Genomic DNA, 23,440 nt, shown 5'->3' with positions numbered 1-23,440 from the left:
AAAATAAATTAAATTTTTTTAACTAATTTCTTTTTTTAATTTGGATAAAAATATAAAATTGGTTGAATCTTTTATAATTAAAAACATAAATATTAGAATGAAAAGGACTACACTAAGTGTTAGATAAATATAGTAAAATATTGAAAATTAAAGCATGTTAAATAATAATAAAAAGAATAAGTTAAAAAAACAATTTAACAAGCAACATTTTTATTTAAATGCTGCTTCAGGATAGTGAAAAGTATCAGATTTAACAATTTATAACAATTATTTAGGACATGTTTTTTTTTAAAAAAAATTTAACAAAAGAGGTAATATATAACTTGTAGATTAATAGGGCAGAAAATACAGAATTTAGAAACTGCTCAAATTATCTAGGAATAGTGGAATATTAATTACAAAATTTGAATTTAATTAGATTATTCTACTACATAAAAATAAAATTACCAAAATATGAGATGAAAATGTAATAATCATTTAAAGGGAAATGTTTATAAACATTAAAGTGAAATTACCCTTGGAAAAAATTATCTTTTTCTCTTCCTTTAATAAGTTGCTGGTATATATAATTATCTGTTTCATCAATAAGGACTTTAAGAATCAACATCACAGGAACAAAAAAAAGTTCTTTCTTATAAGTAAACATTAGTTTCACAGTACCATCAGATAAGTAGTGAAGAACAAGATTCTAAATAAAAAATGAAACATACAACCAAAATATATTAATGCAAAGTTGAAAGGACACAAAAAAATTTCTTATAACTAAGGCCCGGATTTTGATGACATTAGCATTTTTTTGCATTTTTGGACATTTTCTGTCCATTAGAGCATTTTTTCAGATTAATAGGGCATTTTTTTTTAATTTTGCGGTGTATTTTGCAATTTAAAGCATTTTCTAAGGTTTTTGTTAATTTTTTCCAATTTTTATTATTTTTTGGGGTATTTTTATTACATGAAATGCAAGATTTGTCCTATAATTTTACTTTTCATATAGTAACTCTCAAAGAATGTTTCAAAACATTTGCTAGAGCATACATTTATGCACTAGAATGTTTCAAAACATTTGCTCCTAGTCAGCTTTGCCCCCAAAACCAGTAATCACACGATGGGGTACCTGGTTGGATGCATGCGTATAATACTACAGTGAAAATTTTAAGATAGTGAAGTCTATCGTCAGTACTTTTGATTCGGAAGATGCTGCATCAATTTAGATAGCGCTAAACGTGTTCGCTTCTGATAAAATCAAAGGAAACTTAGCATTTATCAAGTTTAACTTTGCTATTGAGTCCTCGACAATTACAAGCCTGGAGAAACAAGAATTGGAACTTTGTGATGCAATAAATTATATTGATGTAGTGAGTCGAGTGTTGCAAAACGCAAGGGGGGAAATAGGACAAAGTGTAGCAGCTAAATTTAACAAAGTTTCGGAGAAGAACACTGGCTTCCAAACAATGAAGAAAATCTCTAGGACACTAACAGGTGAAGCAACAACTTTTCAAATTAAAGATGAATTGTCAGTAAGTGAGACCATCTTTTTCAAATATGCATCATTAACATCAGTAGACGTTGAAAGAAGCTTCTCCAGGTATAAAGATTTACTTTCAGACAAGAGACACTCGTTTACATTTCAAAATATCAAAAAACATTTAATAATCCAATGTAATTCTGATATTTAGTAATATTATTACATGTAAGTTGTTATATTCATTAAAGTTTCTGTACAAAATGAAAATGTTTTGGTGTCAATATATTTTCCTCTTTTTTTGTTATTTTAGGATATAACACATATTTTTCAAATTTTAATGAACGTAGAACAAGTATTACATTGCTTTATAGTTTTTGAAATGACTCATAATTTTAAAGAGTAAAATATAGTTTTAGTTCGATATTTTTACTTACTCAACTACTAAGTCATGTCATACTAAGTCATGTCATAAGGCATTTTTAGTGCAATTTTCGCATTTTTAGAGCATTTTTTGCACTTTTTAAGGCCATTTTTTGCATTTTTTAAGGACATTAGTTGAGATTTTTTAGGTCATCAAAATCCGGGCTCTACTTATAACCAAAGAAACATCCCTTCCGATGGATTTAAAAATGAAATGACAAAAATTCATTGTTTCTAAAAAAAAGTCTAAAAATTCTCAGAAGCTTTATTAAAATTTACTGCAATTTATTAAAATAATGGCACAATTACTTTAAATTAATTATCATGCACAGCAGCAAACACATTGCATTTTCAAATTTTAGCTCCAATCTTAGTTTACGCAGATAATTTATATTAAAATTCAAAAGTTATCAACAAATAAATCTCTAGTCAATTTCCGTATAATCAAGCCTCAATATCATAAACTCAAGGAAAGACACAAAAAAAAAAGGAATAAAAAAAAAGAAAAAAAAAAAGAAAGAAATATGGAGTATTGAAAAAAGAAATTTTTTTTTTTAAAATCTTAGTTCAAATAGTAACTGTACTGACATTTTAAAAGTTGTATAACATGTATTTACTACATAGTTACTTAAAAAAAAAAAATTGAAATTTTTTTTACTTCTTCATTCGATTTTAGTTTTATCAAAATTTTTCTTTTCATCTTTTGATCAGTTTCTTTTCGATTTATTATTTAGACCATCTACTCCTGTGGATGTTCTTCTATTATCTATGCTATTTCTCTTTTTCTCTTATCTATGACATACATCTTACATTAATACCAGGCAACTTCTTTTTAAAAAAGGCAATTTCTTTTTTATTACGGCTTAAAAAAATAGATCAAAAAATTTTTTTAAAAGGTTTTTAAAAATTCTAATTTAAGAAAGCATTTTAAATACTTTTTAAATTAGGAAGAAAAAAAAAACTTTTGGTGATGAAAATATTTTGGGAAATCAAGATTCATCTGGTATTCAATGTATGCAGTCGAGATACTAAACTAAAAGAGATCTTTTTCTATTATCAACAGAGCAAGTGTAGAGAATTCATATTATTTCATAATAACGAAAAATGCATTTTATTGAAGTTCATAATATTGAGGTTTATGTATGCATTTGAAGAATGGTTTTCAATACAGTAATCATTCATTCAACATAAATATTTCAGAATCCAAAGTTCATTAAATAAGTTTAATTTTAATGTCACACTAGAACTCCACTATGCTAAATGGTAACACTTACACAGTCACTTATTTAACTTCAATTAGTACTACACTATCCAAATTTAGATTAGAAGGAATATGATGGTAGTAATAAACTGACTGCAATAGACTAAATGATAAGATAATGATAATGGTACATAGACTTTTATTGCTCTAAAACCACTGGAGACATCAGATTAGCATAGATTCCAAACAAGTAGCACTTAAAACGATGAATATGTAACCTGATTAGATATCTAGTCTTTAGAGCAGGAAACTAAACTCAAGCCCATGCCATGGAAAATAATAATAACTTTTTTTATATTTATTCATTACCTTAGCATTTATAACAGAAATTTATTAGTAGTTGAAAATGGACAGGTTAAATAGAAGTTCTGAAATTCAAACCACTCACACATCCACTTTGATCATCAGCAACGCATCTAATGGAGACTCCATAATCTGTAAACATGTCACCTCTTTTTTTCCAACCATTTCTTTGCATAGCAATCGGCTATAAACAATAACAAAAATCATTGTTAACTATACATATTGTATGGCTTTCAGGAGAACTCCTCTACAGATTGGTCTTGCATTGTGGCAGGTACTATGGCTATGGGGGTAAGTCACTTCGGATAGAGGTGAGTGGAGATTAATTTAGTCTTGCTATTGGCTCAAATTGGCATGAAAATCCTTGCCTTGTGACTAATCGACTCTTCATTCCGCCCATGTACCCTCATCAAAATATGCTCTTTCTCTTGTTACCACAACCCAGACAGCCCCAGACTTTTAGTCTAGAGGAGTTCCCCTTACAGCTGAACAGTAATAGTGTTTGATAAATACATAAAGATCCTTGAGAAAATTTAACATTGTGCATACTTTTTTTAAAAAAAAATTTCTATTGTAGTTTTATTTTCATTTGATTAGTTGTATTGTTTTCAAGGTTTTAAATACTTAAAATTGACATAATTTTGTCTTAAAATTAACAAATTTTTTTTATAACAATTACAGCTTATAGTTTTTAATTTTGCAATGGCAAATTCTAACCAGACAACAACGCCTCACCTTTAAAAAAAAAAGTGCTTTAGTTTTTCCTCACAAACTCTACTTTTGTATACAGCTAATTTAATGCATAATCTTTATAATATATAGAAACAAAATATCAGATATATTTATAAATCAAAAATGAATAGCTGGAGCTTTTACTTTAAGAATTATTATTATAGACAAAAAGATGTTTTAACTATTCAATTGAATATCAAGCTGCTTTAAAAGTACATTAAAAAAATTAAAGTGAATATATATACATATGAAAACACACACACATATATATACGATATAAATATTTACATATGGATAAAAGTATCTAAATAAACTTACATAGTTTCTTCTTTGCATGATCAAAAGACGGATAACTTTTTCAAGGCCATTTATAATAAAATAACCACCAAATTCCTAAGAAAAAATAAAAAAAACTATGTATACATTGGACCATATAAACTATGGGCACAATCTGCATTTACTGCTACATTGCTCCTTTAAAATAGGGAAAAACATGCATATTAAAAGAAAGTCAATTAACAAAAAGGTAAACCATCCCCAAAAACTACTAAAATTATATCAGAAATGAATTTTACATTTTACTACAGTATTTTGGATATTTTAGCAATCACAACATATGCTTAACATATAACTAACATAATTCTTGTAAAAATTAGTTCAACTATTATTTTTCCACTGAAAACTTTTAAACATTTTAATCTGTTAAACTATAATTGAAATTAGATAAAGAATCACAATTTAAGTTAGATAGAATTTTTTTAGGAATTCATTGGAATGTTGAGAAGGTGTCATCTAAACTTCATTGATTCACGGTTTCCTCTTAAATGGTATAACAATTTCTACTGAGAACACTGACCTCAGTCAAGTTCTTAGAAGAAAAATTTTATTGCAAATTAAAATTATAAAGATAAATTATTTATGAGTGAGTCAGAAGGAGCAAGAAGCATAAAATAACAAATAAAGCATAAAAAGTAAAATGAATTATAAATAAATAAATGAAAAGACGTACATTTTCTTCTTCTCCAACTGCAATTAATTCTTTCGGCTTCATTTTACTAATATTGCAAGCCTGAGACTAGAATGAAAAAATAATCAAATAATCTAAGAAACAAATTTCTATACATTAATACTTTTATCTATAGAAAAAAAAATATAAAAAATAGCATAATATTTAGTAGTAGTGCTTTATTCATGCAGCACTCGAGTTAAACAATGGGCTTTTGGTTATAGTAAGGGAAATACCCCTGAGGATGGGCCAAAGTCACGTCATCGCAATTTTGATCCCCTGCAGAAGGAATGGCTACCCGCTTTGGTAACTTCAAAACCAGTGTGCGAAGTTGAGCACGTCACAATAGAACAATTTTGTTGAAAATATTTTAACTAATCCAGTAATCAATCACATCTTCCCTCAATTACACTTTTTCTTAATTCGCCAAGCTGTAAAAATAAAGTTTAAGGTCACATGACATTCCTTCTGAAGGAGTAACACACCTATAACTTATTACATTTTAATTAAGGAGAGAAAAGTTTACATCCAAACTTGTCAATATTTCTCCACTTTATTGATATGCAAAATGACCAAGTATTATGAATCAATTCAGGACACAATCAAATTTTGAATAAAAGTAAAAGATTTTTTGATATATAGTTGCTTTGTCACATTGCGGTTTTTAATGTTCCCACCTCCCCCAATAAAATGTGAGAATATTGCCCATAATATTAAAATATAAAAAAAAATTACTTATTCAATTAAAATTTATATATATATAATAGCAGGGCTACATCCCTGTTATCATTGTTGTATTCACCTTTAATAATTCAGCCGTAAGCCATAATAAGTTCTCAAATGGTTTATTTAAAGGTAGGTTGGTGGTTATAAAAGTTCAGATCCACACTCCACAAGGGAGGAGGTGTGGACAAAACTCCGGATGGTTTCGACAGATCTTTTATGGACCACGTTAATCAGAAAGAGACATGCGAAAACAATCGCTCCCGCATTAAATACAAACAGAGAATGATGTAAACAGGCTCAAGTCATACATACCATTGTAACTCTACGTACCATCGATAATCATTTAATGCTTCCTAATATGGAAGTGAAACAGGGACAAGATTCTAAAAATAACTCCTTTTTAGAAATATAAATTTATTATATTTCAATGGTATGTTTTCAGCCTTGAATTCACAAAATAGAATTTCTACACCTATCCTTTACCAAAGGCATTTTATGAAAACGAGAGAGTTTTAATGTTGTTATTAATACAAAAGTATTTATAATTTTTGTACATATATATATACACACAGGATTTTTGTTTCCTTAAATTAGTAACATATATCTTTGTCATTATTAAAAGTATTATTGAAGGAATTTTCGAAACTCATGAAATATGTAATTTTTCTTCTTCCAGGAAATTAGCAGAAAGCATAAAAAATTATAGTGTTTCTTTAAGTAAATGGAGGACATGTGCAACCATTATGTTTTTCAATTAACTTGAAGAAAAAAGAGAACGGGTGCTTAGAAAAAGAGACTTATTTACACTTATAGAGAATATTATCCTTTTTTAAATAGCTTATTTGATTTAAAGACTGAAATTTGTCTAAAACTCCATTATTAATAGAATATAAACACATGTTACAAAAGTTACAACTGCAACATGTTACAACTGCATAAATATAAAATTTCAAACCAAAATTGGTACACAAGTTTCCACAACTAATGCGTGAGAAATTCACATATTTTGACCTACCAGTAGTCAGAAACTGTAAAAAAAAAATTTCATAGCAACATGAGTCAATCTTAGCATTGAAAAATTATTCAACTAATATGTATATATGTTTATCCTTCAATATAGGCTATGCAAAAAAATTAAATATCTTTAAAAATAATTTACCTTCACCATAACAGGGATTTCACCAACCAATCTTTCTATATATTCTTGTAAATAGCCATTCAAGCTCCATGCTACAGTAATTGTAAAGGGAGCTTTGTAAGAAACACAGCGAGAACGACACTACAAAAAAATAGCTAATTAAAATTGTATTTTAAACCATAATATTTGAATTATTATTATAATATTTGAACTATCTTACATCATTCAAATAATATTTTGTTACACACATGATGGTACATTACAACTTACTTTTATCAAAACACTTATTCTTATCTTGTTCACGAGTTTAAAAACTAAACAAACACATGTAATTTTAAACTTCATATAATTCGATCCAAAATCAATTTTGTTTAAATACATAACTTGGGAACACTAGAACTCTTTTCTGCAATCTGATTCATTTAACACTATTTCATTTTCAAGTTTAATCATTTTAAATACTTTATCATATTAAATTACGCTAAATCTATTTTAAAAACATCCAATTATTTTTTTTCGAATTTTTTTATATTTTTAGCTAAATTTAAAACTTTACTTTTCTAGCTAGTGAAGTTAACAACTTTTTCTCTTAACTCTTTCCAAATATATTAATTTCTATTAAGTTTCTAATTTTCAAAAAAGAATTCCAAATATACGAAAGCTTTTCCAAAAACAAAATATGAATCTAAATAATTTCAAATACCAGTCTTGCTCTTCTTGGTGACCATAGACATAGAGTGAGGGGTAAATTTTTTCTTTTCAGAAAATAGTTAATTTATTTTAAGTTTTATGTATACATGCATATTAATTTTTAATATGCATGTATATTTATATATAACTGCATTCATAAAACTTAAAATAGATAAGCATTTTTCTAAAAAATAAAAGTGTGTGCTCCCCCTCACAATACGCCTATGTTGGTGACTAGTTTTGATGATTCTTTAGATTGCTTGACAAACTTTTTTAATAACAGATAATTTCAATTCCTTTAGCATTTAGAATACTCTCCTTAACTATTGAACTTTATTTCTTTCCACTATAATTTTGAAATCCAAATGCATAGTTCCAAGTGAAATTTTTTTTTTGTTATATCTTTCAATTTTTTTAATTTCAGTGGCAAACACTTTCCAGTTACTTTTTGTTTTATTTTTCAAAAGTTTGTAAGCACTTCGGTAATATCTCTTAACAATTCAGCAAATTGGTAAATTTAAGAGTAACTTAGACAACTGAGTTTTCTTTAATCTAACAACAAATTTCAAATTTTACATTGTAGAAGATAAACAAAAATTTACAACACTTCAAATTCTACACAGGTTCTAGGTAAGTTTTTAATTCAAAATGAATTCCGGTAGTTTTAAATAAATTAAAAAATTTTAACTGTTGGCTATGATTCTATGCTCCCAAATTACCTAAATTCTTTGGCTAGTTTTTGTATGTTCATCTAGCATTTTTTTATTTCAGACTTATCTCCATACAACAAATCACAAACTCCATTTTTTCTACAGAATTTTTCATCTCTAAGTGACCGAAACTTTTTCTAACTCTTCAATACTCATATTTGATTATCTTAATACATTTGAGATCCATATTCTTTGCTGTTACCATTTCTTTATGAAATTATAATACAGTATATATGTACAGATTTAATATTACTGATCGCTGGAACACAGTTCACTCGTATTTTGTAAAGTGAATGCAAAATTCAAAATCATAACGTAACAAACAAAAAAAAGCTTATCACACAATTAATTTCAAGTTCATGCAAGCTGCGAAGACAAAGTGACAAGATGAAAAGCAGATAATACAAGCACCAACATGATGCAAACCAGCATTTTACGTTAAAAAAAAATAAATAAATAAAAAACGACTAATATGTTCATCCCTTTATTCTAGGTCTAAGCATGCATCTTTTTCTAAGCAAAGAAGGATATAATTGATTTATTACAAGTAGGTAAATGATTTGTTTACAGTGAGAATAATATATGAAAGATAAATTTCATAAAAGGAAAAGTAGGAGCCTTACATGTTATTCTGAAAAAAAAAATGAGATAAGAAAAAAGACCAAAATTTACTCACTTCAGCTGGATAAACTTTAAATGTTCTAGCTGTAGTACCCCGTTTTATGCAGGGTATTCCAATATTGCAATTCTAAAAGAGCAAGAAAAAAAAAGAGAAAAAAATGTGTACATGTAAGTAAAGCATAAAAAAATCATTTAATTATCTCTTGGAAAAGGAACATTATTTATACGATGTAAATATTTTCTGTACAAATATAGCGCTAATTAATAACTATGAATTCAAAATTAAATGATGGAAAAGAAATGTAATTGCACAAAGAATGGAAATTCAATATTTATTATTTATTGAAATCTTTTTATAATAGGAATTTTTCTCAAAAAAATTAAAACTCAAGAATATAGAATAAAATATTTATCAAGAAATTGTATCTCCACTTTCAAAAGATTCAAGCAGAATATTAACTCAATAATCAGATGAATATTTTAAATTATTTAGAATATTTTTAACTTATATGATAAAATAATTTATACATATTTCTCAAACTATTTGAACTAACAGATTACAAATATAGAGAAGAAAACATTATACAACTTTTGGCAAAAAAAATATTAAAAGTTGAATTTTGATTCAATAGTAGCGATTACGAGTTTACTGCATTTTTTATTCATAATTAGATAGCATTGTTAGATAAATATGCACAAAAATAATAAAATTTTGAAAGAAAAGATGAAAGAAAAAAAAAAGAGGAAAAAACAGATTTTAAAAATGAAACCCAATTTGTGATAAATAAAATTTTATAGAAAAAAAACTAAAACATTTTACGAAAATTACAGTGAAAACTAGAACTGCACTTATTTCTTACAAAAAGTTTAGCATCCAAAAGTTATAACTTATTTTACTTTACAATTTCAAATTAGTTAGTTAAATAATTTAAAATTAGTCAAACATTGTAAAGATTAAAATAGGCTAAAATGCAATGCTTTTGATGAAACAAGCAATTATTCATTCATTTCAAAAATAAATTAATGGAATCCTTGACAGAAATAAATTAAAATATGAAAAATTTCAGAGGCATTGAATAGTTCTCAAATTAGGAAACTTATGTACTAAAATTAATTACAAGATATTCCACTTAAAAAGTTATAAATCATTAAGATACACTAAACATAACCTTTTTTAAGCTATAAAATAATTGATCTAGTTATTAAAACTACAGAAAAATAAATGTTAAAATATAATTGCAAATATCATTTACAATAACTAAAATAAAAATAATTACAAATTACTTATAAAATAATTCTCTTCTTGTAGATAACAGTTATTATTGCATAGTCAGTATGAAATAATACAAGTAAAAATTTGTGGGGGTAAGATAAAAGTCTTTAAATTATTTTATGTCAGTTGTTACAAAATCAAATTTTTAATATTAAACCAGAGTCTTATAGCAGTTAAATTGACACCTGACTCTAAACATACAATTGGTATTTGATGAACGGATTTCTAAAAGAAAATAGTAAATATTATTAAAATTAAAATTCAAGAACAAATTCTGTCATTAAAAAAAAATCGAGCACTATGTTAAAAGTTAAAACATTTCAATGTCATTGCATTTGATTAACTCAAAAAGCAAATAATTGTTTGAAGAGGTAATGAAATATTTTTTTAATAATTATAAACAATACTAACAGTTATCCAAACTTTCAGACGATCTCCATTTGGTAATCCCATTTCTAAGGGTTCAATGTTCTGCAAAAACAAAAATTAATTTAGTCTTAATTGACACTTAGTTCTGCTTTAATAAATTATATGTAGTATGGAATTCAAAACATAAAATATGAAAGAAAAAAAAAACTAACTTTAACAATTCTCGGTAAACCATCATTTAACATATAGTTGAAGGATTCAACATGTGCACGGCTAATGTCTTGCAAAACCTGCAAACGCAATAAAAAAATTACAAACATATAATTTATTCTCATAAAAATATTACAATAGAGTATGCTGTGAAACATAAAATCAATTCAAGATAAATACATTCAACACGATTAAAGAGGTATAACATACAGAAATGGATAATTATATCACAAATTAATTCATTGAAAATGGATGGTAGCCAAAATACAGTTATATAATTTTAATTAATATTTCTGTATTGCTAAGTAAATAATGGGTGAAAGAACAACCTAAAACCCTAGTTCTATATTTAATGGTTCATAATGATACAGAAAATTGAGTCAAATTATATTACCGAATTATATTACTATCATCTAAACTCTTCCAATTGCTTATTCCAAAAATAATAAAAAACATTACAAGATACAACAGAAAATCTAAAATTATCATCAAAACCAATGCAAAATAATATTACCTCGACCACTAAATAATACTAATTTGCATAGAATCAAACATATATTGCAGAGAAAATAGCAATCTTTGTATTGTACCAATATTTGAAAATTGTGCAAAATAATGATAGATGTCCTTATATTATCTAATATTATGAGCTACTTGGGTAGTGAATATTTATCTGACATGTTTTTTTGCAGTGAAATTAAGGAGGACTATCAAGGTGTACTAATGTAAAATTGTATTGTGGCATTTCAACACTAACCCAAGTTTTTCATTGTCTTCAATGGCTTTTTTCATTTTATTTACTTAAAGAGTTTCAATAGATTTTATCTACAAAATACTAGTTGCCACAATTTCATGACTGGACTAATTTGGCCTGACTAAGTTTTACTTTAATTTTTGACTGGCTTTTAAATCCAATCATTGTACCCATCATTACAAAATAATTTATTCAACATTTTAATACAGAGTGAAAATCAATTTCTATATATATAGATATTTATACAGTGAAACCGCCCGGGAGTGACCGCTTTCTGTTCCAGTAAAATGGTCCTTAATAAAGATTGGTCGTTCATAGAGGTTACCTCTACTGACTTCGAAATGTTATCAAAGGTACATGATTTATCGCAAATGATTTTAATTTTTGTCAGTGTCATTTTCTCAGTGAAATACCACTTGTGTTGGCGACATGAAAACCGGAATAATGAAAAAAATTTAGCGTCAATAAAAATGATATCTACTGATGCAATTATGAGTAAAAATAAATTTAACAATTACGAATAAGAGAACTTTTTTAAATAAAAAAAAAAACAATTATGTTTTTTTCAGGTTTGTATTTAATTTCATATGATTGAAAATTAGTTAGCTTTAAAAAATAAGAAGAGGTTTGTTTGTATGAGATGCTTAGTTTGTCCTTAATTTACCTTTTAGTTACGCTCAGCTTTTGCATTTGGTGCAGAGGACTGCCCGGTCGCTGAGAAATGTTTTAATGGTCTCTTCTAGAGATTTTCTTCTACATCAAGTCTATAGAAAAAATTCCGTGCCTCCCAAAAGTGGCCGTAAATAGAAAAGGCCACCACACAGAGGTTGCCTTTCTGGGGTCTTTTATTTCACTTGAAAAAAAAATTCCCTTTTACTCTTCAAAAAGTGCTTTTCTTAATAAATGCACCCTGCTCCCTTTTAAAAGAAATGTGAACGTTGCATAAAGGTAAAAACAGATAAACCTTCCAGAAAATAGCTTATCAAAGATACTCTTCAACACAAATTTATAAATTCATAAATAAATCAAGAAAACCTAGGTGAAAGTACAACTGAAATAGGCAATAAATACTACTAACTTTTACTTGCTCTGGTTTAGGAAAACCAAACTTTTGACTCTGAGTATTTTTTATGGACGCTTTCTCCATTGCTTCTAAACTTGAAAATAACTTCTAAAGTTTCTTCACATTTGTACCACTATGTAAAATATAACGTGAAAGTCCATGACATGCTAGTACTTGCAAACTGAAAACAGCGGTAAACCAAAACAATAACACGTGTTTCAGTCTTCATCGATGAATCGTAAAAGAAAGATATATTCTTTCACATTAAACTTTAATTTATGAATTAGAGTTTTTATGCATTTTTAGTTATGTAATCATATATTTTTATCCAAGAAAATTACAAATTTTACTGAATTTCTCTTTTATTAAGCTTTCAGTTAAGCGAAAACAAATAAAATAATTAATTAATCTCCTTCGTAAATTACAAAAGTAAGCAGTCGGAAAAGCCCCATATAATTTTGGCATGGAAGGGAAATGACGTAAACTGAAAATAAACAAATAAGCATGTTTGTTGAAAGTGTGAAATCATTAGTTTTTAAATGTTGTAATCTGATATTTTATAATAAAAAAGAGGTGGAAAAACTGAAAATAACTGTATTATTTTAAATATTTTCTGAAAAGTTTTCAATATTTTTAGAAATGGAAAGTTTTACCTGCGAGTTAGAATGGTTAAAAGCAAGTTATAATCCAGAAGAGATGGAACATTTTGTTTCAAGTACAAAAGCATTAAATTTCATCAATTAAATTCTAGCTGTTAAACAGGCTATAAATTACCTTATAATATGTGCGTTTTCCGCACTTCGTTAAACTGAGTTATTATTAACTAATTTCATGAATAAACTATATTATTATTTTATTTTTTATCTACTTCTGCTTTATTTTATTCATAATCCTATCTAAATTTGTGTTTTTTAGAAGTTTTCTAAAGCGCATAAATTCAAATCGAATGAGAAACAATATTTATTTTCTACTAAAATTATGAATAATTTAACTGCATCAATTTCTGTAAATGATTTTTCTTTGGGACAACTGGTCATTGAGAAAATGTGAAGTCATATGAAATGAGGGTATTTCTAAATCCTTGTTAGTTTTTTAAGTAGAAATTTTTCAAAAGAAAACAAAATTTCCCATTGAAACTTGACTGGGTATTAATTAGTTTAGAAACAGTTTGTGTCTATAATAAATCATAGGAAGTTTTATTTAAAACTAAAATGTTTAATAGTTGTCAAACAATTTGTTTCATGATAATATATTTAATTTATTTTCTTTAAATTAATTATCGTTAAAAATTAACTTTAATTATTAATGAATTAATAACTTTAATTTGTTAATGAATTCACATGAAATGAGGATATTTCCAAATCCTTATTGGTTTTTTAAATTGCAGTTTTTTAAAAGAAAGAAAAATTATATTGAAACTTAATTTTAATTAAATAATTTTTAGATACAGTTTTAGTCTGTAATAAATTATAAGAAGTTTTATTTAACACTAAAATGTTCTGATAGTTGTCAAACAATTTGTTTCTTAATAATAATGTAGGTATTTAATTTATTCACTTTAAATTAATTATTGTTAAAAATTTACATTAATTATTTACTTAATTTAAATCTTAAAAAAAAGTAGTATACGCAGGTCTTGAAATTCAATAACCTAAGATTTTTTACTTAGTATTATTTGATATAACTAGTATTACAATAAATGTTTATTTTTTTCAATAAAGAACTATATTATTCATAGAAACTCATTTTGACCTTATTTACCCCTAGGAAATTCAACAATTTTAAAGTTTACTCTCCATCAAGGAACATTTGTGACATTTGAAATACCTGAAAGATATCCTCAAGAAGCTGCTCACTTATCCATCTGTTCTTCAGAAATGACGAATTCCGAGAAGTGCGCCATTGAGAAAGACATTAGAAATTATGCTCTGCAACTAATTGGTAGGCCTATGATCATGGACTTAGTCACTAAAACTCAAGAATTATTTAGACATCATTGCGTGGTGGAATGTAAAAGAAATGAGCCAACTCTTTTAGAACAAGGTATTGATATTTCTTTTAAAAGTTCCGTTATCCTTAACCTAAATTTTTCTAAGAAAGGTATATAATAAAGGTGTTTTGGGGATTTCTACCAATTTCTTAAGAAAAAAAATAGTTAGAATTAAAGTTATTTCTTTTAAGAGTGTCTAGTAAAAGCACATCGATGAGTAATTATTTTTTGATTAGTTTGTATAAAATTGTAAATGTACAGTAGGGAACCGATTATCCGGAAAGATCGGGACCATCGTTATTCCGGATAACTGATTTATCCAGTTTTCTGAATCGTTACAAAAAGCCGTTTTTTTATTGTTAAACCCAACTAAAAAAATTTTTTTGTGGAAATAATCTTAAAAAGAAGAAAAAACGATGAAGTAAGACACTAATGATTATTTCCAAAATGATGGTAAGGTGAACATCTTTCAAAAAGGAAAGAAAAATCCTAAAATCTTATGAGGAAAAAAAACACTTTTTTTTAAAAAATGGCGGGAAAATTTATCGAATTTCGTTCCGGTTTTTTGGTTTCCGGTTTTCTGATTTCCGGATAACGGGTTCTGTACTGTATATGTATATTTTTTATGTAGTTATATTTTTTATTGATTTCACTGTTTTATGTTATGAAAATACAGTGAAACCTCAAGGAAAGTCCACCTCTATGTAGCGACCACTTTTGGGTGGCATGGAATTTTTTTCATAGACTGTGTTGAAGAAAACCTTTAGAAGAGACCATTAAAACTTCTCCCATCAATCGGGAAAATATCTGCACCAAATGTGGAAGAGGTCAAATAGGAAAATATGGACAAAATATCAAAACAAAAAATTTGACATAGCAATTAAGTAGATTAAAATGTATTAAAAATATTTGTGCGAGGCTGTTAATTACACTCTTTTTGACGATACAACCTCATGTTGCAGTCAGAGTGCCAGAAAGAGGATGCTATTGATGATTTACTTTTAGAGTTGAAAGTTAAATAAGAAAAAAGTTATTTTAGAAAAAACAAGCATACCAAATAATCAAGCCTCTTCTACAACTTTTAAAGCTAAATACTTTTTCGATATAAAATTAAATGAAAATTTTTTGTTTTAGAAGATTATATTGCTGTGATAAGTATAGACCATATGAGGCAAAGACGGAAATACTCAAAGACTCTTCAATCATGGGCTTGCGAGCTAAATATTTGTGGAATACTTTTGTTTTGCCAAAAATGGATATATCTTATTCTTGAAGGATTGAAAAATGACATTAAAGTAAGATTAATAGCAGATTTGTTAATAAAAAAATGTATTTACATAAATGGACTCACTATGACTGTGTAAAGGAAAACTTTTAATATATATACAGTGAATTCGCGATAACTCGAATCTGGTAGGACTGACGAAAAACATCGACATATCGGAAGTTCGACTTACCGTTAGTTTCGGTTTTGGACTTTCAAAATATTGTCGGATTATTTAATTAATTCTTATTAATTACAAATCTTCTAAATGCTTACAATATTTAAGATCATTTTTCTGACAAGCCATTTACGATAAGACTGTTTGAAGCACTTTATGATACCCTGGTCCATCGGCTGCAACTTTGCTGTTGTGTTTGGCGGGAGAAACTGCAAGTTTACTGCTTTCAAATTAGGTAGATCACTATGCGCTGTGCATTTATCCATAAAGAGTATCACTTTTCTTTTTTTAGCGAATAATTTCCGATCCAATTTTCTTACATAGTCTTCAAATAATACTGATGTCATCCGAAACTTTTTGTTAGACTTGTAATCCAAAGGATACGTTTCTACATTCTTGAAACATCGGGGATTTCGATATTTTCCGATAGCAAGTAAGGGCAATTTCTCTGTTCCAGACGCATTTCCTCCAACTAGGACAGTCAAACGTTCCTTGCTCATTTTACCCCCTGAGCAGTTTTCATCCTTAAACATCATAGTCTTATTTAGAAGACATTAAAAAAATAAACCCATTTCATCAATATTGAAAACATCATTTTAACTGTATCCTTGAAGTAAATTTGGTAACGTTTCATTTGACCACTGTTCACATACTTCAAGAGGGACAGCTTTAGCTTCTCCATGAAGAGTGCGAAAGACATTGTGTGTGTGTTGCAAAGGAAGGGACAAGATATCAGCTCCTAGGTTTTTTTTCTTGCTTCAAAAGATCCAAAAAAAATCGAGTTAAAGGGAGTAAAATTCAAGTAATCGAGAATAATTAACATGAAATTGAAGATAAAAGGGCCGGGACATCATAAAAAAATCAAGTTATAGTAATATTCGAGTTATCGTACTTCGATTTATAGCGAATTGACTGTATATATACATTTTTTAAACAGTTTTATTTGCCTTTTGTTTTTGTTCCTGGAATGAAAGACTTTTGCATCACTTTATAATATTTTTTCCTTATGTATTTTACAAAAGCAGATTTTTTGTTTTTGTAAGAAAAGTATATACATATTCTCTCTTATTTCATTATGTTAAACACTTTTAATTTCAATCAAATGACAAATCTATAAAAGTTGCTAAACCTTCAAGAAAACTTGTTTTTTTCTGTTCTGAAAAAATAACATATAATTCAATTCTTTTGGAATTAATTAAATGCAAATTAAAAAATATGTCAAACTTCTTTTGTTTAAATGCAATGGAATTATGCTAAAGTCAATCAATTGAAATGATTTTTTCAATTAAATAAAAAAAAGACTGGCAATAGTCATTTAATTCTTAAGTACAAGTTCAACACTTTTAAAAAATGTATTGTTTTTGCAAATTTGATGGTGTTATGCTCTCTTGATCCTTTTCTGCAAAGCATTTCACGAGACATTTTCAATTTTCTGAACTTTTCTGAGTCGATATCCAGTCCTATATTAGTATACGTAATATTCCATGTAGGATTATTAAAAAAAAATTTATTAAGTGAAACAAATCTGAGCATAGTAACAACAATTCATGTGTCTGTAATCAATAGGAAATGGCCTTTTTTTTTACCATCCACTTAAATTGTAATTGATGGATAGGAAAATGCAATTTTTTGAGATGACAAGAAAAAAAAAAGAAAAAAAAATTGTTTCATAATTTGTTGGAAATATGTGTTTAGTCTTACATTTGAGTCTTATTATCACTGAATATTACTTTAAGTCAAGTAAGTAACCGTCTCTATAATATATAAGTAGCAGTAACAAATAGTATTTTGATAAAGCTTGATGCAGCTATTTATGTTTATTATTATTTTTGCTTTAGAACTACTTAAAATATAGTTTACACAGTAATAAAATCTAAAACAGATTGAGAAAAACAACAGTTTTTGAACCTTCAAAGTGCTTCTTTGGAAATGTGCTACGAAAATGCTTCATCAACTTATTTAAATACTAACTTTAATGTTCAGAATAATATTTAAAACACCTTAAGATTGCTTCATCAACCCTTTATTTTATTTTCAAATTTTGTGCATTTGTTAGAGTAAAAAAATTCAGCAAAATAATTTATGCTCAAGTTATATATTTTACTTTTAAGTTATCTGAATTTGTTTTCTGTCATAATTGTGCTAAAACATTTTTTTTTGTTGTTGTTCAATTTTCAGGAATTCATAGTTAGACATAAGACTATTCCTGTTGATGTCGATTCTAGTGGAAAGCCATGTAAGGAAAAAATGTGTAAAGTTATCTTTGAAGGAAAACAACCAAAAGTGTAAGTATAATAAAACAGCTTTTCATTATGACCGTAACATATAAAAATGTTCGCTTTATTCTCTTTGAGGAAAATATAAATTTGTCATCTTTTTCATGACAATGCAGTAAATCTCTCCAAATATTTTGTGTTAAATTGTGGTAATGTGAGCTCCTCTCTACTGGGAGAGTCTTTTTTTAAAAACTGTGCAGTGAAGTGTTTTTTTATAACGTTTTGCACTATTTGTTCCCAACTAGTATTCTACAAGCACTGGCATAGTTTAGGAGGACAAAACCACCTCCAAAATTAAATATTGCTTGATTAATGAACTATTGTATGGTTAGTAGGATGTAGATATAAAAAAAAATTTCAGTAATAATTTTTTTTATTTTTTGAACATTTTTAAATTAATGTGTGTGTATATATATATATATATACATACACACACTAACAAATCAAATGCACTTCAGTAATGCAGTAAGAACACACTTTAAAACAAAACTCCTCTAGTTACGCTTTTATCTCAATTTCCGCTTTTGTTTTCATATTTTGCAATTTTGCTACGAAAATATTTTAAATCATTCTTGAAAAATTGCCCGCTCGAGTAAGTTCATTTGATTTTGCTACTTGCTTTATAGATTATGTTTTTTCTTTATATTTTATTTTCTGTTTTCACGTGTTATTTTTACTTATTGTGTTCTATTTTATTTGTTGTAATTTTTGTAAAAATTTTTTGAATGATCCTCACACTATTGTATTGATATATTTTGCTTTGGCTATATTGATACAATATTAGAACTCTTTTTTGCGGATATAATTGTGTGGGCTGGTGAAAAGATTATATCTTTTTTTTACGGATTTTTTAACAGAATTTATCCTTTTTTTCCAGATTTTTTTTCTCCAGTTTTATTTATTTTTATTATTAATTTTCTTTTCCCCCCTTTTTTCATTAGTCTGTAATTTTCCTTTGTTTTATCTTCATTTTGAACTTATTTTATGAGTTATATTTACTTGCAGCTTATGGGCAATAAATGAAACTTAATGTTTTTCTTAATTTACTTTGTGTTTTTTTGTATTTATTTATTATGCTATTTATATATATAATCATAAGGAGATAATCGATAACCCTCCTCGAACATACATTAAAACTATGCCACTGTCTAAAAGGTAGGTCATTATCAACTCTTTGTGAGTTAGAACCAGACTTTGTAAACTTTTAAGGTGGTGCTTACTTGCATAAAAGACAGGTTTTCCATATGTTTTTCAATGAATACGTACATTGCACAAGAATTTTAGTACAACTTTGCTGCACAAGAATTTTACAACTTGACAATTTGAGAGTTAAAAAAGATTAAAATATTTATTTAGTTCCAGTTCTGAAATTTAGCAAGGAAAAAAAAAGACCTAAATACAATATACAGGGGTTGGACAAAATAATGGAAACACTTCTATACAAACTAATTTTTTTTTATATTTCTCAAAAAGTACTTGGAGAATTATTTTTAAACTTCAGAAGCATTTAGGCATGCGATTTCTCATGCATATGAATAAGATTAAAGCTTTTATAGTTTTGAGGAATTGACAATAAATTATGAACAAAAAGAAAAATATTTTTGAACACCCTATGCGATGTCTGGACAATATAGTAACAAGCTTATAACTCATGTCCATTATGTTGGTTATTATATGCAATAACTGCATAAAATTTTGTAAACCTGTCTTAAATATTCATTAAAATATGGGAATTTTTTCATAAATTTGTTTTCAATCATATTTAGTAACTTCTAAAAAAATTCGATTTGAATATATTGTAAAGTTTCTAGCTATTTTCTAAGTAGTTTTAATGTTAATTTGGAAAGAAAGATTTGAATGGTAAGGGCGTTTTCAATAACTTAATTTCATAATATTAAACAAGATTTATTAAAAATGAGATAGTCATTATATAGGACCACAAACTATTAAATTATGTTTTATATCCTGATGCTATCATGTCTTGTCCAAACCATCATTTTAGGGTACTATCATTTGTTATTAAATTTCGTTTTATATAACAAAATGGTATTTAGGTTAATAGTTTAATGATCATTTAGAACTTTCAATAAAAAAGTACAAAAGTTACTTAGAAATTTGCTAGAAACTTTTTTCATTTTCAAATCGACTTGTTTCTGAATTTACCAATTACAATTCTGAACAAAATAACGGAAAAAAAGTATTTTTATGTTTTTTGTGTATGCACAGTATAAATAGACAGGATTACTTTAAATATTCATATCTTGTGCAATTTTTAATAATTTTTTTTTGAAAATTTAAAAATTATATTTTTATTATTAATTAAAAATTACTCTAAAAATTTTGCATAGTTTTATTGAATATTACTGCAGTTATAGTAAGTAAACCTAAGTGAAAATATTAGTTTTTTTTACAAAAATGTCCATATCTACATGAATATGTAAGCTTGGTTTACGAAATTTTGTGCACTTATTACAAAACGTGTTTGTAAAAGCTACAAGGGTATCACTATATTGTTTAGCATAGGATGTTCAAAAACATTCTTTTTCGTAAGAAATTTATTGACGGCCCCTCAAACCTTTATAGATATGTATGAGAAATTGCATGACTCATAAACTTCTAAAGTTTTAAAATAATTCTTGAGAAATATAAAAAAAATGAGTTAGCCTAGAAGTGTTTCCATCATTTTGTCCAACCCCTGTATTTACTGCAAAATCTGAAAAGATAGGGACAATATTTTATATAAAAGCTATAATCCTTCAACTCGTCAACAATAAGCTTACCAATAAACTATATAAACTCTGGTAACGAACCAATGGTGTTTGATACTTTCCCTCAGTTACAGGGTAACAAAAAAGTATAGGGATCATTTTTGTGGTTATCTACCACTAAAGTTTTAAAACTTTTTTACACATATAGCATACTGATCTAAAGCTCTGTTGTTAGACTTTCAATTGCAATACTATTTCATAAAATCACAAAAATGCCTTTGAAGAAATTTGACAAAAAGCTAATTGGTCAAGTACAATCATTTTTAGAACTTCAATGGAGCCACAGGATTATACAAACCGATATTAAGAAGAAAGATATTGCGATTTCACTCAGCCATATCAGTCGCATCAAGAATTCAAAACTCGGATTGATGCAAAATAATGCAAAACCAAAAAGAAGTGGACGGCCAAGCAAATTGAAGAAATCAGATTTGCGAATCTTGATAAGATGACATCAAAACCGGGTCCACCAACACAGGCAAGCATGGCTATAGCTCTTAACGTGAGTCAGCAAGTTGTAAGCTATTAACTAAAACAAAAGTTGAAGAAAAAATGCCATAAAAAACCTAAATGTCATCATTTAAGTGAGAGATCGGTGCAAATTAGGAGGCAACGTTCATGGCCCCTCTACAAGCTTCTCCGTAAGGACAGATGGCGAAAGTTCATTACAACTGATGAAGCTTGGATCTATCTATCTGATACCAATGCTAAATCTAAAGTTCGATATCTTAGCCGTGGGTAGAACAGGCGAGACTTGACACCATCAACCACGGTGCCTCATCACAAAGGCGTAATGGTTTGGATGGGCATTTCCGCCCATGGTGTGACCAAACCTCGGTTTGTGAAACCTGGGGTGAAAATAAATTCTGAGTATTACATACAGAAGATATTAAAGCCCTTTCTTAAGGATGATTACTGCAGATTTTACCCTAATGGTGATGCTGTTTCTCATCAGGACTCTGCCCCATCGCATGCATCTAAGGTCACCCAGAAATTCCTAACAGATTAGAAAGTGCAATTCCTGAGACCAGAACAATGGATTCCAAACAGTCCTGATGCTGCACCATGCGACTATTTCCTATGGGGACATCTGAAAAACAAACTGAATAAGCGAAGAATTTCCACATTGAGAGGCCTTCAAAGAGCTATTAGAGAAGAGGTGAAGAAAATCCCCCAGGAAATCATTTTGTGGGCTTTAAAATATTGGCCGAAGCGTTGTAGACAAATCTATTATGCCGGAGGTCGACGTATTGAGAAGCACTGCTGAATTTATGTAATAAATTTTGGTAATAAAAATATTCAAAACTGATCCCTATATTTTTTTGTTACCCTGTAGAGATGAGATGGGAATGCTTAATCGAAAACTATTATAAAAATGAGCTATTTATGAAATAATTATTTGCTTACTTAAATTTGCTAATAATAGCCTCATTCTGCGTTTTCAGATTCTCTTCATTTATTATCGAAGAATTTTCAAGTGTTAATATTATGGAAACTTATTTCACAGAAAGAAACCTACATCAAATCCTCAAAATATTAGAAACTTGTTACAAAATGAAATGAATATATAGTGGAGCCTCGATTTAACGACCTTCGTGAGACTGGACGAAAACATCATAAATAAGAGGACATGGCTGCATCAGGAACATGATAAATCTCATGAAAACAAAAATTTAAATATGTACAATTTGATTACATTTTGTTAAATACTAAAATGCAATGTGAAACTTAAGTGTCCCCTCCCCCCTGACGTTAGGGGATTGGCCTTATGAGCCATTTCTCTTCTAACAGCCTTTGAAAGATATTTGTCAAATCTTCAAAACTCATCACTTCGCCTGAAGAGCACAGAGGGCAGTCAGAAGCTTCCGAAACATCAATCCGGGGAAGGTGAGCCTGAAGATAGTCGTGACCAGTTAAAGTACGAAAATTGAAACTTAAATGTAATTTAAGATTTTAATAGTTGGGTGATTTTTTAACAACTGGGTGAAAGACAGAGTTGGGTTTTTGATGTTAAAAATCTGACAAAAACCTGGGACAAGTTCATTTTTTGTCATTTGGGACATTTTATTTTTGTTAGTAAATCATACACAATACTTTCAATATATACAATTTTAATTATGATTTATATATAATGTATACAAAATTTTTTATTCTTAAAAAATGTGTAGCTTCCCAAAATATTTCTTTATTAAAAAAAACAGTAAATATCTGTCTATTCCTGTA

General features: G+C 27.6%; 2 protein-coding genes across 3 annotated transcripts in view; one reads left to right on the top strand and one right to left on the bottom strand.

The window, feature by feature from the left end:
* LOC107438286 (RNA polymerase I subunit Rpl135) overlaps window positions 1–12,963 on the bottom strand; it is a 45,482-nt gene extending 32,519 nt beyond the window's left edge. Inside the window, exons 1-9 of the mRNA XM_043044071.2 lie at window positions 12,757–12,963; window positions 10,927–11,004; window positions 10,757–10,816; window positions 9,128–9,199; window positions 7,073–7,192; window positions 5,191–5,256; window positions 4,500–4,574; window positions 3,535–3,633; window positions 516–688 (exon numbers count right to left, since the gene is read on the bottom strand). Of these exons, the coding sequence (XP_042900005.1) occupies window positions 516–688; window positions 3,535–3,633; window positions 4,500–4,574; window positions 5,191–5,256; window positions 7,073–7,192; window positions 9,128–9,199; window positions 10,757–10,816; window positions 10,927–11,004; window positions 12,757–12,825 (812 nt within the window). The 5' untranslated portion in view covers window positions 12,826–12,963. The remainder of the gene's footprint in view (window positions 1–515; window positions 689–3,534; window positions 3,634–4,499; window positions 4,575–5,190; window positions 5,257–7,072; window positions 7,193–9,127; window positions 9,200–10,756; window positions 10,817–10,926; window positions 11,005–12,756) is intronic.
* A 254-nt stretch (window positions 12,964–13,217) lies between these two features.
* LOC107438285 (RWD domain-containing protein 3) lies at window positions 13,218–23,440 on the top strand. 2 transcript variants are annotated; one of them, XM_043044073.2, is made up of 5 exons: window positions 13,218–13,456; window positions 14,509–14,784; window positions 15,866–16,026; window positions 18,352–18,458; window positions 22,663–23,440. In XM_043044073.2, the coding sequence occupies exons 1-5, from the start codon at window positions 13,381–13,383 to the stop codon at window positions 22,778–22,780; spliced, it is 738 nt and encodes a 245-aa protein (XP_042900007.1). In that variant the 5' UTR covers window positions 13,218–13,380; the 3' UTR covers window positions 22,781–23,440. The 2 variants fall into 2 exon arrangements, with proteins under 2 accessions (XP_042900007.1, XP_071033423.1); XM_071177322.1 differs by having other exon boundaries at window positions 13,233–13,456; window positions 22,725–22,928.

Source organism: Parasteatoda tepidariorum, chromosome 1 (assembly GCF_043381705.1).
Source record: "Parasteatoda tepidariorum isolate YZ-2023 chromosome 1, CAS_Ptep_4.0, whole genome shotgun sequence".
Taxonomy (NCBI): domain Eukaryota; kingdom Metazoa; phylum Arthropoda; class Arachnida; order Araneae; family Theridiidae; genus Parasteatoda; species Parasteatoda tepidariorum.
The sequence above is the reverse complement of the archived record's forward strand: the minus strand, read 5'-3'. Positions and strand labels throughout refer to the sequence as shown.